The sequence below is a fragment of the Buceros rhinoceros genome, unplaced genomic scaffold (genome assembly GCF_000710305.1).
Source record: "Buceros rhinoceros silvestris isolate BGI_N320 unplaced genomic scaffold, ASM71030v1 scaffold20752, whole genome shotgun sequence".
In the NCBI taxonomy this organism is placed as follows: domain Eukaryota; kingdom Metazoa; phylum Chordata; class Aves; order Bucerotiformes; family Bucerotidae; genus Buceros; species Buceros rhinoceros.
The window spans coordinates 1-15,181 of NW_010399710.1; the positions used below are offsets into that span (position 1 = coordinate 1).

Below are 15,181 nucleotides of genomic sequence, written 5' to 3' on the forward strand. Positions count from 1 at the left end.
CCCCCCTTCCTTTTTTCCTCGCAATGGCAAGTTAGCAGCAGTTTGCTGTCATGCTGGAACTATTCCTGTCTAAGTTGTCCTCTCTTCTGAGTTCGGATCATCCTCGACACCCCCAGAATCTTTTCAATGGAAGAACGTCCTCTGAATCCAAAATGGGCTCTCTCTTCCCTCCCCGTCTTCTGCCATTATCCTCACGCACCAGCTCTTCCTCTAGCTGGTGGTATTGCCAGCTCAGTGGCCTAAGGCCAAGGGAGTTAGACAAAGCAGTCCTTGCAGTTGCACATATCGCATTCAGAGTGATACGACTGCAAATGGCCCCCTCCTTTCTGGAGCTTAATTCTGAGTTGAAGGAGATCGCTTCTCTGTTGTGCTGAAATTAAGTGCCCCCCAGACAGCAGCATAAATTCTAGGTTTGCTTCCAAACCTGGGGTGAAGGACCCCCCTCCGCCCCGTCCTGCAGAGGAGAGGAAAACAGGAAATCTCTCTCTTTTAGCCAGAAATCAGCCCTGCAGAAGCCTCTCTGTATGAATGCTGAATATTTTGGGCTCGGCCGACGGAGGGCTCTGGCCAGCTGTGGATCTCACAGGGATTTTCCTCTGGGAGGTAATGCTGCTTTCCTGCAGTGCAGGGCTGCTGGTGCAGGACTGTTTGGAGAGGCAGTGTCGACTCAGCGCTGGAGCTGCGTCCTTGCTGCAGAGCCAACTCCTCTCAAGTTCAGGCTGAGAGCGGTCACTCTGCAAAATCACGTTTAAACCGCGCTCAGGGAGGGGATCGGCGAGGTGAAGCAGTTGTGGTGGTGGGTGATTGTGTTCAGTTCTTGCATGGGAGCGTGTTTGGGGCTCAGGACTGAAATCCTGAGGGAGGGGAGCTGTTTGGGGGGGAGGAACTATGGGGAGGAAGCCTCGGGGGTTGTCGGCAGGTCTGGGGCTGACTGCGGGTGAGGAAAATGCAGCTGCTCCGCAAGTGACTCAGGGTGCTGGAAGCATCCGGGTGCTGACTCCTCTGCCTCACGCCAGCCTGTGGGAAGGAAAATGCGTTGTCACAGCAGAATTTGGTGCCTGTTCCTGTTCTCCATTGTCCAGGTCAGTGGTGACACTTAGCCCAGGGTGTCTGTAACCAGGCTGGCAGTGTTTTGTCCAAATTACCAGTCACCTTCCTGGAGGGCTTATGCTCTGGGCACTGGGCCCCTGTGTGCGTGTAGTACCCCAAGGTGGCCATTTGTGTGCTCTTGCTTATTGTGCTGAATCCTGCGAGGTGGTTTCCTCCTCCTTGGTGTTGTGTTTTCATACTGTGTAACTCTGTTTCCCTGTAAGAGGGCCAGCTGCCGAGCTGGGGTGAAGTAGAGCATCTCCATTGACTTCAGTGGAACCAGGAAGATTTACATCAGCTGAGAACTGGTCTGTAGTTTGTCTTTCCCCTTGTTTCCATGTGTTGTCTGGCTCTGTGGATACTGACAGCATTCCTCTTTTGTTCAAGGTATGCACAGGTCAGAGGAGAGGAGTTTTGAGATGCAGTGGCCAGTAGAAACAGCTTGGGATTTTCCTTTGGTTTTATTCTAACACTTGCAGAAACCCTGTTCCTGTACTAAAGCTTAAAACCTGTTGTGCGTAGGATCTGGAAAAACAAATTCCAGCAGACGGTGACAAGGGAGGGAGCCGTGTCTTGGCTCTGCGTGAACAAGTGGTGACCTGTACAACAGGTACTGCTGTAGCTGAGAACCAACGGGGCTGTCAGCTCACCTGCCACACCTCACAGCAACCATAACGTTCTTGGTGAAAAGTGCAGCTTCTCACTGAGAGGTGAAACGAAATGGATTTCCCTGACTGGGACTGTAGCTTGTAACTGGAGAGACCCAGTTAATTCAGTCCTGGGGAACGATACCAAGCACATTCGGCTGTTTCTTACGTTGTTAAGACTGCAGTGCAGCAAGTGGCTCGTGTGTCACCCTTGACAGAGACAGCTTACCTCGTTGTCCGTGTTGAGAGGTTGTTTTTGGAGTGGGAGTACTGAAAGAATGCTGTTTGTAGGCAGAGAAGAGAGCAAAGTGTTCGTGCCTTAGCAGAGGGGATAATTGCTGAGAAATACAGCCCCCCCCTCTGATTCAAACTGAAATTTGTGGGTTCCCTGATCTCTTGAAGTTCATGGGAAGTTAAAAACGAGCTGAAAACAAGCGTGCTAAACATGTTTCAGAATTAGCAATTTTTGAGTGGACTTGTTTGGACCTTGAGAACACTGGCAGAGTGGTTTTGGTTCATGCTGACAGTACGGTAGAAGCTCTGCTCCAGCTGTGCAACACTGCAGCCCTTTTCATGGCAGCACAGGGGTCCACACCGAAGACCGGTCCGCTTTGAACCGCACCCACGAGGCAGACACAGTCTGGGGGACCAGACTAAAATCTCATCGCAGGTCATACCCTCTCACCCCAACTACACGCGGTGTATGCGTGTACTTTCATCTTCCGACGCTTTCCTCGTGCCAAATACCTTGCTAGTAGAAACAGCCTGTGTCTTAAGCTAGAAAAGAGGAGGGGTGGAGTCTGAGTGACTGTCTTTTGTTTTTCTGATTTAAAAATAAAAAAAAAAAGGGGGGAAAAAAAGGCAGGGGTAGGTTGAGGAGACATAAAACATGACTGTTACCCACATAGAAAGATGAAATAGAACGAGAGTACCAGAGAAGAGGCCCAGAGTGTGACAGATCAAAAGAGCAAGGCCTCTGGCTGTTAGATAAAGAATGTCCTAGTTCTTGAGAACGTATTTATGTGTGCGCGCATTGGATTTTTTTAAAAGGAAATAGTTTTATTCAAAGAAAGGTCTGTTCCTACCAAAAGGGCTGTTTAAGAGGGAAATAGTGGGTGAAAATACAACTTTCACAGTCAGCGCTGTAAGGAATGTTCTGTGCAAACGAGAACGGGGTCCATTACTTTTAATTAAAAAGTTTATTGGAAGGTTGGGGGAAACGGGGTCTGTCTGTTTTCGCTCTGGGTTGGTAACTGCGGTAGAGTTCGCTGTGGCTTGGCTGCGCAGTAACTTTACTTGTGTAGACATGCACGTGGTGTCTTGTGGATGGCAAGGAATTCTCGGTGAACTTAAACCAAAGTGCGTAGAGGGCTGAGGAATGAAATGTTCTTGTAGTCAGCCGAAACGCCACAACCGTGATCCAGGCTGTGTTCAAAACCTGCAGGAACGGCCCTGCTAGTTGAAGACGTTGCCTCTCCCCCGTGCTGAAGATCCTTGCCTCGCAGTGTACGGTGGCAGAGCAGCTTACGTTGAATATTTCTCATGTGATTTGTTGTGAAGGTGTCTGGTTTAGGACAGAAGTTGTTACATCCTCTCAGCTAAAATGCTCCAGCCCGGTTGTCTCACACCCCATGCCGTCAGGATGGCAGGAGTTCACCTACGCAGTTTTACAGGACCTGACGAAGTACAGGCAGGGCACTAGAGCGACATACGTCCAGTGGGGCTGGCTCTTGAGTGGCTCTGTAGGTCAGTTCTGCACCAACAGCTTGGCGAGTTGAGTAGCCATTCCTGGTGTTACTTCGCTGTTTGTGAGAGTAGAACGTGAGCTGTGGAGATGCCGTGGCATGTGCTGGGAGTGGGTCAGGGGAGAGCATCCCAGTGTGCCTGTCCTGCCGCTGCCTTGCAGGGTGTGCGGTACGCTGCCTTTCCCCTTATTTTTCCATCAAGCAGCAGCAGCGGCAATAAAATTAGGAATTAAAACTTAGATCAGCAAATTGGTATCAGTGCTCAGGTCTGGAGACAGCAGCCAAGTTGCTGAAGGGATCCCGTACAAACCTAACAGAAATTAATAGGAAGATTCCTGTCAGTGGGAGTTTAGGCAAACAAAGATTGATTCTAGATCCTTTGTCTCCTGGGGTGTTAATTCAGTCTGAGAGAGAGAAGGAAGAGATTTTGACCAAAAAAAAAAAATCTGATTTCTGTTTGCTGTATTGTTAGACACTCCTCCCTTCAATTAATAAAGATTAATATTGATTAACAAGAAAATCACTATATTTTTGTGGGGAAAAATGCTTCTGGCAGTCTTCTGTTTGAATACAGAAATAACAGACATTGTTGGCACAAGCATAAACGGGTATATAAAAGGGTTTGTGTACATTTAATTAGGAAAGTGGAGGGAGGAAAGTGTGTATATTAATTCAGGTTTTAAAGAGCAGCAAGCAGTGAGACAATCTGGGATGCGATACAGGGTTTCACTTAAATCCAGTACCAAGCACGGTCCCTTTTCGATTCTGTCAATTCTTCACTGTCTTGTCTCCATTGTCAGTTTAACCGGAGAGCGCAAGACTCAATTTAGATCCCCCCTCCTTTTTCTCTCTCTAGTGAATACCTCATCATCACACTGGTTTTTGGCTGGGTATTGACTGTGAGACTTCCTGGCCTGATTTTTCTTGCTAACTATAATAGCAATAGCTGGTGAATTTTATTTTATTTATTTTTTAATCTGAGGTATACAGGATGTTCAGACATGCAGATGTGTTTTGGGTTAATTGAGTAATAGTCATCCAAGACCCGGGGCTTCTCCTGGAGATTGACATAGGAAGTGAGAGGTCAGAAAGCTCGAGGTCCGTTACCCTGTGAGATACTAATAACCCCACAATTAATTTCATTTTCATGATTATATCACCTTAAATTGAGGTGAAATCAAGGGTTTTTGTTTTTTTTTTCCCGCTCCAGCTGAGTTTGCCTGGCACAACTTCTGACAGGGGTGTGTGGAGGCTGGTACCACGGCCGAGTCCGATCCTTTTCTTTGTTCTCTGGGCCTGCTGCTGCTGATAGAGTGGTCGGCGCATGGCATTATGTCTTATTACATTTTTGATGCAGACTGCAAAGAAACGGGTAAACTCACCATGGTTACCAGGCTCTGTCATTTGGCAGGGCATGCCGTACTCAGCGATGGCCTCTAGTGTCTGCAGCACAGCACAGCTCTGCGTATGCCGGGGGTACAGGAGACAATACGGCACCCTTGGCCGCCCGAGCGACGCAGCTCGGCTGAGCTGACTGCTAATTCAGAGCCGGGGCGATGCGCCAGCTCCAGCCGCAGGTTCTTACTCAGAGTTGCCTGCTGGAAGTTCGTGTTTGTTTTTGTCATTCCGCGTTGGCTGTGTCACCGCTGGATTCCAGCTCCTGTGCTGCGACCAACTCCCGTCCGCTGCAACGCCGCGTGCCGCTGGCCTGCACGGCTCTGAAACTTTCCTGGGCAGCCCCAAGATTCGCCGCTTTGTCTCAGCGCTTCACATTTTAGCGGCATTTCTTTCTTCTCCAAACATACCCTGCTGGGTTACTTCCTACAGACCGAGCACGTGCCGTCGCTTCCATCGCTGTAATCGGAAACAATCGCTGAATTATCTGTACTTTATTATCGTTAACCAGTGTGGTGGTGATAAGCCGGGGTTTGTTTTACGTGGGCTGCCACTACGGTTTGCTCAGTGGGTAGAGCAGGATTCCTGAGCCTCGTTGTCCAAGTCCTTGCCTCAATCCTGAACCAGTTTGGAGCTCCCGGGTCTTGTATGGGACTGCTTGCAGTACCAGCTCAGGATCAAGTCTTTGCAGGATGGGGCTTGTGTTTTACTGTACATGAGGAAAAATCACTTAAGTCTTTCCATGCTTAATTGAGGTAATTAAACCTTCTTACCTTGCAGCACAAGGGGCTCATTAGTGTTTTTGAAGCATTTTGAAGCCCTTGGAGGAAAGATGCAGTTTGCTGTTGTGTCATGTTTGATAACTGCTGAAATTCAGTTGTCCGGGCTTGAAACCTTGACTGAGTTGTAGATACAGAAATCTTAGAGTTGTGCAGGGATTTGGAGCCGATAATGTGAACTAATGGAGAGACTAGGTGACAACTGCGGTGTTCCCTCCCAGCACTGTACTCCAGGGCTGCGTGATTTAGTTTTCTCAGGTTTTACTGTACTTTAGCAAAATGTGGCAAGTAGCTCCCTGTGAAACCTTAGCGACAGAAATGCAGATGGTGATGCCATAAAATTCAGCAGCTTAAAGACAAAGCGAAGCCTTCCTTTCTTAGGGCGACCTAGTCACCAGCCCGATTTGTCTGTTTTAGGATTTCACATCCGGTTAACTGGTAAAAACTAAGAACATACTTCCTCTTGTAATGAAGCCACCGCCACAGTGATACCCTGGGATTACTGCTCAAGTGGAAGGCGAGTGTCCCAGCTGAGGACGAGAGGCTGTTCCACTGTGTTCAGCCGAGCTTTTGGAGTGTAACTGCTGGCTCGCTCGTTTTGTAGTGAGGGGAAAATATGAATGAAACTTGCAACTTTAAAACAAGCTGGAGATTTACATGGTTCTGAGCCCCAGTGACTTTTTAGGGTCGGTTTAATTTAGATTTAAATGAAGGCTGGTAAATGAGATCTGTTCCTCAAATGAAAGACAGTTGGGAATTTTCAGCAAAGGAGTTCGTAAGGGGGGAGGTTTTTTCCAGACAGAGGCAGCCTGTGTCTGTGCCTACAGGCGAGGGCGGCAGCGTCGGAGGATGCAGGGGCACTTGAGCTGCAAGAGTGAGCAAGTGGAATGCTGTAACGCTGCCTTAGTCCGGAGGGTACCGTCCAGCAGGTCCTCCAGTCAGCCGTCTGAGAAAAATCTACACGTCGTTTCTCAAACCCAAATTCTTACCGTTGCGGGGTGCGGGGGAAGAAGTGTTTTGATTGTTCATTTCTGGAGCAGTTCATCAGTGATGACATTAGAGTCTGTTTCTGTAACTCCTGGCTGACTCAAACCCCTGTAGATCTGAATATAGTATTTTATAAATATTTAGAAAAAGTAACCGTAGACCACAGTGATGTTATTTTTCCTTTAGTTTACTTACGTAGCACAGTGTGACTGGCTAAAAAGGTCTGGTGTCACACCAAGAGGAGTCATGGTAGCTCTGCTCCCCTCCCAGGTCACACAGCGAGCAGCAGATCTGACATACCTCAACTGGCTGTTCCCTGTGAATAGTGTTGGCATTGGCTGAAAATAGTACTGGGGGTAACTTGCGTTGACCACGTGATGACACTTTGAGTTGCAAAATTACTTTCAGATAACTTGCACTGAAAAAGTAAAAATAGCACCGTGCATTAGACTCATCTGTGTGGAATGTATATATGCAAAAATAGGGCTCCTTAATATTTACAGTTTGCCTCGGCAGAGCAACCTGCCAGGCTGTGCTCTGCTTCGCTTTTAGGCAAACAGTTTGCGCTGATAATGTTGCAGGCTGTGCTATTCTCAAATGTACAGCAAACATTAGAGAAACATTAATTTAACCATTCTTTTCTAGCAAATTGATTCTGAAATGTCATTAGTGAGCTTAGACAAAGGTGAGAGGTCACAGCTTTAGAAAAAAAAGTGATTAAAATGTGTCCCAGCGTAACAGACTAATTAATCTTCAGATAATAACAGATTTTCTTGCCTCTTTTCTCTCTACAGCTGGGAGCGTTCACTCTCCCTCCACAAGTATGGCAACATCTGCGCAATACAGACAGCTTATAAACGACTACGGACCCCCATCTCTAGGCTATACGCAGGGGATGCAGGTACAGCTCTGCTGCTTGTTCTCTCGTCAGATCTCTGACCCCACATTTGCATCGCAGCATGGACTGCGGCCTGTAATCTGAGGTGCTCCTCCCTCCCTCCCTCCCTCCCAGATCTGAAATCAAACCCAAATGGCACACTGATTCATCACACGTGTCTCGGGATCAAATTAGACTAAGCAGAGTGCTGGTTACTAATTAACTGTTAGTCCCAACCCATCTGAGTCACAGGGAAACCTGCCTTGAGTTATATTCTGATAGTAAGGGCTCCAGCATTTAAAAATTATTTGTTAAAAAGCATCGTATTACAATATACATATTATATTATAATATATATTTTCTATACTGTTTTTCTTCATTAAATTAAAATCTAGTCTCACGAAGTAGTCTCTGTGTCACAGACAGTCCTACGGGCTGCCTCAGGAATCTGATGATAAACTTTCTGTGAGATGTATTTGACTTACGAGGATTTCCCGTCTGGTATGAGCGGTTTTGTAGTGTCTGCTTCGCACTCCCTGCACACCTGAATGGTGGAAAAGCAGTCAAATAAGCAGTTCCCAGTTTGTGGCTCTTGCAGACTGTTTTAATTTCTGTTCCTCCTACGGTCCCAGTCTTGCAGCTGCCTCCTCCTAGTCGATCCTGATTTTTGAAGGGCTTGTAGCATTGTCCAGCTGTGGCAGCAACCACAAAAAGAAAATTCTGTATATATAAAAAACCTGAAATTCTGTTTTTTTAAAAAGTGCCTTCCAGGGCTGTTTCTGGTCCTCCATGAATTTCCCGTTGCTGTTCATCGTAATTGTTGTGGTTTTAGCAGTATTTGATCGAGATTAATCTACTTCCAACTGCAGGGTACCAGCAGCAGTCAAGTACCACAAAGCAAATATGCAGAACTTCTAGCTATCATAGAAGAATTAGGAAAAGAGATTAGACCTACGTACGCTGGGAGTAAAAGTGCGATGGAGAGGCTAAAAAGAGGTAATGTTTAAATTTATTTAAAACACCATTATGTCCCATGCACTCTGTGCACTGACTGCCTGTATACCGCTTCCCTTTGAAAGGAGACTGCTCTCTTGAGCTCGTCGTTACACTGTGCGTGTTAACAAGCCACCGAAACCTTGGGATACTCTGATCATGCTGTACTTGACAGAAAAAGCAGTGACAAAATGTGTTTAATGTGCACAAGGGGAGTTTCAGTTAATAATTCAAACCTAGTTTTAGAACCGTAAGGTGTCTAATGGATGTGTTCTTTCAGGTTCCTGGTGACTTGCTTGCCCCTTCAATTCCCTTTCCCCCCCAGTCTCCAAAATAGCCGAGTATCGTTCACTTCTTCTGCTCTACCTCTCCCATCTACTTGGCCCAAGAGTCTGCATGAAAGTGCATCTTGCCTGAAGAAATCCTACATTGTGGTAATTCACACTAAGGCTGGTGGAGAGAGGAGCCACAGAAAAAACCCTGCAGGTTGTCAGGGAAGGCTGTTCTGACTGAGATGTCAAACACACAACGTTCCTCCTGTCCGTGGAGCATTGGGCTGCTTAGGCTCCATGGCCTGTTGTCAAGTGGACGTCATTAAGAGCCCACTGGTGAGGGACATGGAAGCTTTTAGGCCTGGCTGATGAGGTCTCTCCAGCTTTGCTTTGTCAGCTAAAAGGGTTAATAAATGCCCTTTCCTTGCAGTGTAAAAGGAACCCCTGCATGCCCCACTGCTGACATCAGCTTGACATTGTCCTCCACAGGGGACATGCGAGGGATACTTCTGAAGGAGCAGTGGGACATTCCACTGCTCCAGCTCCTGAAATGACCCGGGCAGGCCATCGATGACAGTTGCGCTGGCAGTTCCGTCCTGCACCGGATAATGCAGTTACCTTTTCCTCCCTTTCCTTGGTCCTTGTGCTGAGTTTGGCTCATGCGTTCCACCCTGCATGGAAATGTTATTGTAACAGACTTAACTTCACCACCCTGCAAATCCACCTCACGTTTACCCAAGACTACAAAGCTTTATTTAAGGCTCAACCATTACGGGAGAGTAATATATCTGCCGTGACAACGCAATAAAATGACTAGTAGCTGTTCTGGGAAAGGATGCAATAAAGTCTGCTGATGAGTGGTAAGTGGAATCTGGCCCAGCTAAAATCAATGTTGCTGGAGTCTCTCTTTATTGCATTGCCCGAGTCAGTATTAATAGATCATGAACGGCAGTAGGCTAATGGGGAGAACTTGAGAGACACCGGGAGAGACGCAGACGTTCTCTGAACTGGATGGTTCAGTTTCGGTGAGGCAAAGTTGTTTTGCTTCTCCTTGCAGTGAGTATTAGGTTTGTTGGCTGACTTAGGTTTAAGATTGAATGCTGCCACTGTGACTTGCAGTGTTGCAAAGAATCCCAAATAAATACCTTTTGCTGCCACCTCTTGGTCACAAACTTACCTCTCTGTCCATTTTGGGAGAGGAAAGGCTGAAAGAGCATGTGCAAGTGTGAGAGCCAAAGTGACTGCAGCCTCCACAGCCTTGTGGTTATTCCTGAATAAAGTCCCTGTCCCCAGCTCCACCTGCTCTTAAGCACAGAGGCTACTGACCTCTAAAACTGGCCAAATTCCCAGTGTTCTACATAATTCAGCATAGTTCTGCTGCATAAACTGGGCGTCCTGCCACCAGACCCAGGTCTAATGCGCTGCTTTGAGGACATGCTTCTGCATGGAACAGCTGCGGGATGCAGCTTTTCTGGTCAGTGTCAGTTTAACCCTCTGCGGAGCCTTGCACCCGCCAAGTCCCACATCAGCGCTGCTCGGATGTAAAGGCTGCTGCTGTGATCTGGACTAGCAGCCTTCTAGAAACAGAGTCTGTTATCTCTACGTAGAGATTAAACCTCACTTACTGCCTTCTCCACTTTGTTCAGAAGCATGACTGAGCAGAGAAATTGCCTTCTATCTTGTCCTGTCAGTAAAATCTAACCTCGTTTGTTGTAGAAAAATCTGTCCGTCTCATTTTAAAAGCTATCTCGAGCTCTGTTCTTCAGCAGCTCTGTGAACACGAATCTCAATTTAGTTCCAGGCTTAAGAATCAAGGTCCAGATTGCTGGAACTCAAGGCAACAGGACTTGTAGTGAAAAATTCCACATTATGTCTATCAGATGAGAGTAGACATGGCAGCATGTAAAGTGGTGATGATTTACACTGGGAGCTGAGCCAGTGAAAGGAAGTAACTTCTTCCACACACCATAAAAAATTTCTTTTTGCTCTTAGAAGAGACACAACTTGTCTTTCAGCAGCATTGTGAAGGATTGAATTTTGATGCATTTTCTCAGAGGAGAACTATCCCAAGGTATTAAGATTTTGTTGAGCTTGCTAAAATGACTCCCCAGATACCTTTGCACTTATTTTCACTCCACTGTAGCAAAATAACTCACAGGTAGGTAAGATGATATTTTTTTCCCCTGATTTTAAATTGGCCCGCTCTGCTCATCAGGATATACCTGTCGCTGCAGACCTACAGACCTAACCACGCTCTGATTCCTGGCTTAGTCCCTTTCCAATGTATAATGCCAGTTTGGGAAAGCAAACTTGTGGAGCAGCAGCCGATGTGCGGGAAGCGAGAGCTCGCTCCCTTTGCTGAGGCACGCTCGGGACAGAAGTATGTAAACCGTTCTCTGGACTGTCACTGCAGATGTGACCCGAACGAGATGATTTAAAATCTGCCCAATTTTTTTGCAGGCATTATTCATGCTAGAGGATTAGTTCGGGAATGCCTGGCTGAGACGGAACGAAATGCGAGATCCTAGCCTGCTCCTTCAGCTGCAATATCTTCCATCTCTTAATGAAGAAGAAGTAACGCTTAACTGCTTTTGACTTTGGAAACATTCAGACAAATTCCTTTATTTTGAATGTTTTACCTTTCTTGGTTTGACCTTACAAAAATGTATAGTTACGAATGAGAAAACAAGGATTTTTCAGCTTCCTGAGGGTTTGCATTTTGTAAAGACGTTACGACTCCCTCAAATATTTCTAAAACACGGAAACGGAACTGCATGCCGAGGAATGCTCGCTCTCTCCCAGGCTACGTTTCAGTTCTCTTCTTATCCAGCCACCGCTTCATTCTGGTTTTTTCCTTTGACTATATTCACTTAACCCCAAACTGTCAATCTTTCAAAGTTTGACGTAAGCTCTGAGGATTTTGTTTAATAAATGCAGAATAGCATGCTGTACCCAGTAGTCTGCTAAGTCACCATTTGTCATACCAGCATAGACCCTGCTTAGAAATAACCTTCCCCTTCTCTTATTTTTCCTTTTTTTGTTCGTTTTGCATAAACATTTGCATGACTGTTAGTGCTTTGAAGTCCATTTAAAGTGCATGAGTTATATGGAAAATAGGGAAACCTATTAAATAATAACAAGGTCCTGGAAAGCTAATTTCTACACTAAGGCTGGAGATTTCAGTTTAAGGTTTGCCAAAAAAAAGAAAATTCTGGATAAATTACTAAAACTCTTATTTGCATCTTTGTATGTATTTATTACTTGACGTAATAAAGCTTATTTTCATTAACAGTTTGTATTAAAACTCTGTACAGTCACTTTAATCAGCTTCATGCTCCATGAACAAGAACTCTGGATGGATAAAAATTTAACCTTCACGGGGGAGGCTCAGGTTCAGGCTCAGAGGAGGGAATGCAGGTATTTGTGTAAATTGAGGAAAACCGTCAAAATGAGTGAAGATTCCCCAATGCCCAAGCTTAGCTGCAGCATAGCATGGACATAGGAAACGACTGTAATTCACCACAGATCTGGATCCTGAGGAATGGGGATATCTATTTCACGTGGAGCTATGGAAGATCGCGTACGAAGAGGCACTTCACAGCTTGGCTGAATGGGATTCGGTTGCGTTGGGAGGCACATTCCAACACGTCACGTTCTTCATCTGTAACGACCCAGTTGTTTTACCTCTGAACTGGAAGGACATGCCTGCCTAGCCCTCACTTGCAGGTGTGCCTGCCCCCCAAAGCTCATCACCATTCCAGGTAAGACTTACAAAGCTTCTGTTTAAACTTAGAGTTGAGCAGGACAGAGCATTAGTTCAGGGAATGGGTCTGGAGGAGGCAGCCAGTGACTGGTGTCTCTTCTGTCAGACCATCAGAACCAGTCTCTAACCCCGGCTGCTGTTGATAAAGGATTTATGTCAGTAGAGGGATGGAAAGTTAGAACCTTTTAGGGCTGTTCTCCCTATACACCGGAATGACTACAAAGCATCATAAAATTTAATCTGGGCAGGAGGAGATCTACTGCATTTTTTTTTTGTCCCCATTAACAGTGGTGGAAAGGTTATAGTTCCTTTGTAACAAGGGTGGGTTTATCATCTGAGAAGCTGATTGCTGAGGGTGATTAATGGGGGGTGGCAGACAGAAGGAGCAGTAGAGGACTGCTTTTATCACTTCAGTTTTACAGTAATAGCGGTCGCTACGCAGTCTTTCAGTGGTGCTTATGAAGCTCTACATCATCCATTAGTTTGAAAACTCTGGTCAGTATAATGACAAATGTTTCCCTTACCCTGCGAGGGCAAGTCCGTATTTCACATGTTTATTTTTTATCCAATTCCAGCATTTCTTTCAAATGCTTTTTCCTTTCTAGGTTTTCCCTTGCTTTTCTTTTTTTCTCCTGCTTCTTCTTCTCTGACGCCTTCCTCTCTTTAAAAACATCACTGTCTTCACCTTTATAGAAAAGGTCAACCTTCTCCTGCAGGATTTCTCTGGCTATTTTTCGGTTCTTCTCCACTGATCTCGTTTGATGACACTGAAGAGATACAATAAGACATTTTTACTGGAACTTTAACCTGCTTATTTTCCCATTGTCCATTTCAGTCTACATATCCCTGCCATCACAGTAAAGCCAAGAACATCCTCCTACCAAGAAATGCAGGTGCTTTTTTTGTCCAGATAGATTTGGCAGAGGCTTCCTGATAATGATTTGCTACTCTAACTTGTCAGACTGGCTTTTGCATTAATCTGTAATGCTTCCACATTACCTTGGAAAGCTGCTGCTGACTGTAACTTCACTGTGCCTTCCCCTTGTGATAAGGAAGCAAAGATGAATTTCAAAGTATTAATCCACAAGAAGTGGGTAAGAGTAATACTTAAAAACAACTACAAAGCGAGTACGATCAACTTGTTAAGCAAGACTTTCTAACTCACGGGAGGGCTGGGAAGGTGCTGACTGCCACTGAAAGGCAGCCACAGCGCAGACACGTTACTGAAAACCACCCCATAGTCCTGCAGGTCACAGCCAGGAAGATCAGCTACCACCCCAAGTTCATTTATCTGCCGAGACCAAGACTGCTTCTGGCCGAGGTCCTTCACAATACACAGATCCTTTTCCTCTGTGACGTTTGCACCGTGACTGAGCTTTACTGTGGAAGGAGACTGGGAAAACATGCTGCAATCTGAATTACCTTCACTACAATCCCAGATGGAACATGCTTCAAAACAACACAGTTGTTAGTCTTATTTGTGGCCTGACCTCCTGGACCGTCGCCTCTTACAAACTGTTCTTCCAGTTCTGCCTCAGTTAGTCCAAGGAGACTGAAGGAGTTCTTCTTCCCTGCTGCCTGAAGTAAGGGCACTCCGGGCAGAGGAAATGGCTGCTTCCTCAAAATCCATGGTCTCCATGACGGTGTTCGTAGTTCTCTCAGTAGGAATGTAAAATGAAATAATCTTGGAACGTTCATACAGGAACAGGGATGCAGTTTCCCTCCGCTGAAACCTGAAATAGAAATGGGGAATGGGGTTCACCATGAGAATGCTGGTTTTAAGATGATCTAGTTTAGTTGCATGTCTTGACTGTTATTTTGATATTCAGATTTATTTTCAAGGATATTTGAACTGGTTTAATAGACATTTGCCTTGAAATACTTACCATTCCGAATGGAATTTCAGTTCTTACTGCAATAAGGTTTCTTAAAATAGTCAACTATATTATTTTGTTATTGAAAGGGATTTGGAAAACAGTAAATAAATGAGTACTCTTGCCAACACTTGGAAAATAGTAAAGATATCCAAAAAATAGAAGAAAGAGAGGATATTTCCATCTTGCAGTCTGACTGGGAAGTCATCTTTGAGGACACTCCTCATGCTCAGGTTTTGTCTTGCCGCGATTCACATGTTGACACGCGCCTGAGCTACAGCAGGGAGGATAGGTAAGGGGGACAAGAATCATCCTCTGGGGTTGCCTTAAACACTGCTCCAAACTAGTGAAAGAAACTTGCTGGAAGCAGCAGCAAGTTTACATCATATAACTGGCTTAATAACATCTTGGCTTCCCACGTTTGCTGGAAGACTGCAAAGAGGAGGTGGAGGGAAAACAAAACAATAATAAAGAGAAAGGAACAAGACTGTATGTGGAACACATCTGTCCCAAGATCTATCAGAAGTCAGATCTGGCGGAAGAGAGCTTGAGTAGTTCAAACAAGTCAGAATGCGAAGACATCCAGACTGTGACAGTGACACCTGTGACGGTGACACCTGTGACAGTGACACCTGTGACAGTGACACCTGACTGCTCAGTCAGAACAGCCCTGACGGTGCCCGGCAGAACGCTGGTCTCGGGCAGACACTGATTTTGAGTCTGGGGATTCCTTTTTAATGCTGGTTAGTACAGAAATCCT

General features: G+C 45.8%; 2 protein-coding genes across 2 annotated transcripts; one reads left to right on the top strand and one right to left on the bottom strand.

Moving 5' to 3' along the window:
- Nucleotides 1–7,302: 7,302 nt before the first annotated feature.
- Nucleotides 7,303–12,088, top strand: CDK2AP1 (cyclin-dependent kinase 2 associated protein 1). Its single transcript, XM_010131599.1, has 4 exons — nt 7,303–7,327; nt 7,437–7,543; nt 8,389–8,515; nt 11,245–12,088. Exons 1-4 carry the CDS (start codon nt 7,303–7,305, stop codon nt 11,310–11,312), a joined length of 327 nt encoding a protein of 108 aa, XP_010129901.1. The 3' UTR covers nt 11,313–12,088.
- Nucleotides 12,089–13,101: 1,013 nt separating this feature from the next.
- On the bottom strand, nt 13,102–14,245 carry LOC104488550 (chromosome unknown open reading frame, human C12orf65). Its single transcript, XM_010131600.1, has 2 exons — nt 13,970–14,245; nt 13,102–13,314 (listed from the first exon to the last, which is right to left on the bottom strand). Exons 1-2 carry the CDS (start codon nt 14,243–14,245, stop codon nt 13,102–13,104), a joined length of 489 nt encoding a protein of 162 aa, XP_010129902.1.
- Nucleotides 14,246–15,181: the final 936 nt, after the last annotated feature.

Excerpts from the sequence above, each read along its gene's own strand:
- CDK2AP1 (XM_010131599.1), top strand. The coding sequence starts at position 7,303 with ATGTCATTAGTGAGCTTAGACAAAG. Across the intron at positions 7,328-7,436 it reads ATTAGTGAGCTTAGACAAAG|CTGGGAGCGTTCACTCTCCC; the intron begins GTGAGAGGTCAC and ends TTCTCTCTACAG. Across the intron at positions 7,544-8,388 it reads GCTATACGCAGGGGATGCAG|GGTACCAGCAGCAGTCAAGT; the intron begins GTACAGCTCTGC and ends TTCCAACTGCAG.
- LOC104488550 (XM_010131600.1), bottom strand. The coding sequence starts at position 14,245 with ATGAACGTTCCAAGATTATTTCATTTTACATTCCTACTGAGAGAACTA. Across the intron at positions 13,315-13,969 it reads CATCTGGGATTGTAGTGAAG|TGTCATCAAACGAGATCAGT; the intron begins GTAATTCAGATT and ends GTATCTCTTCAG.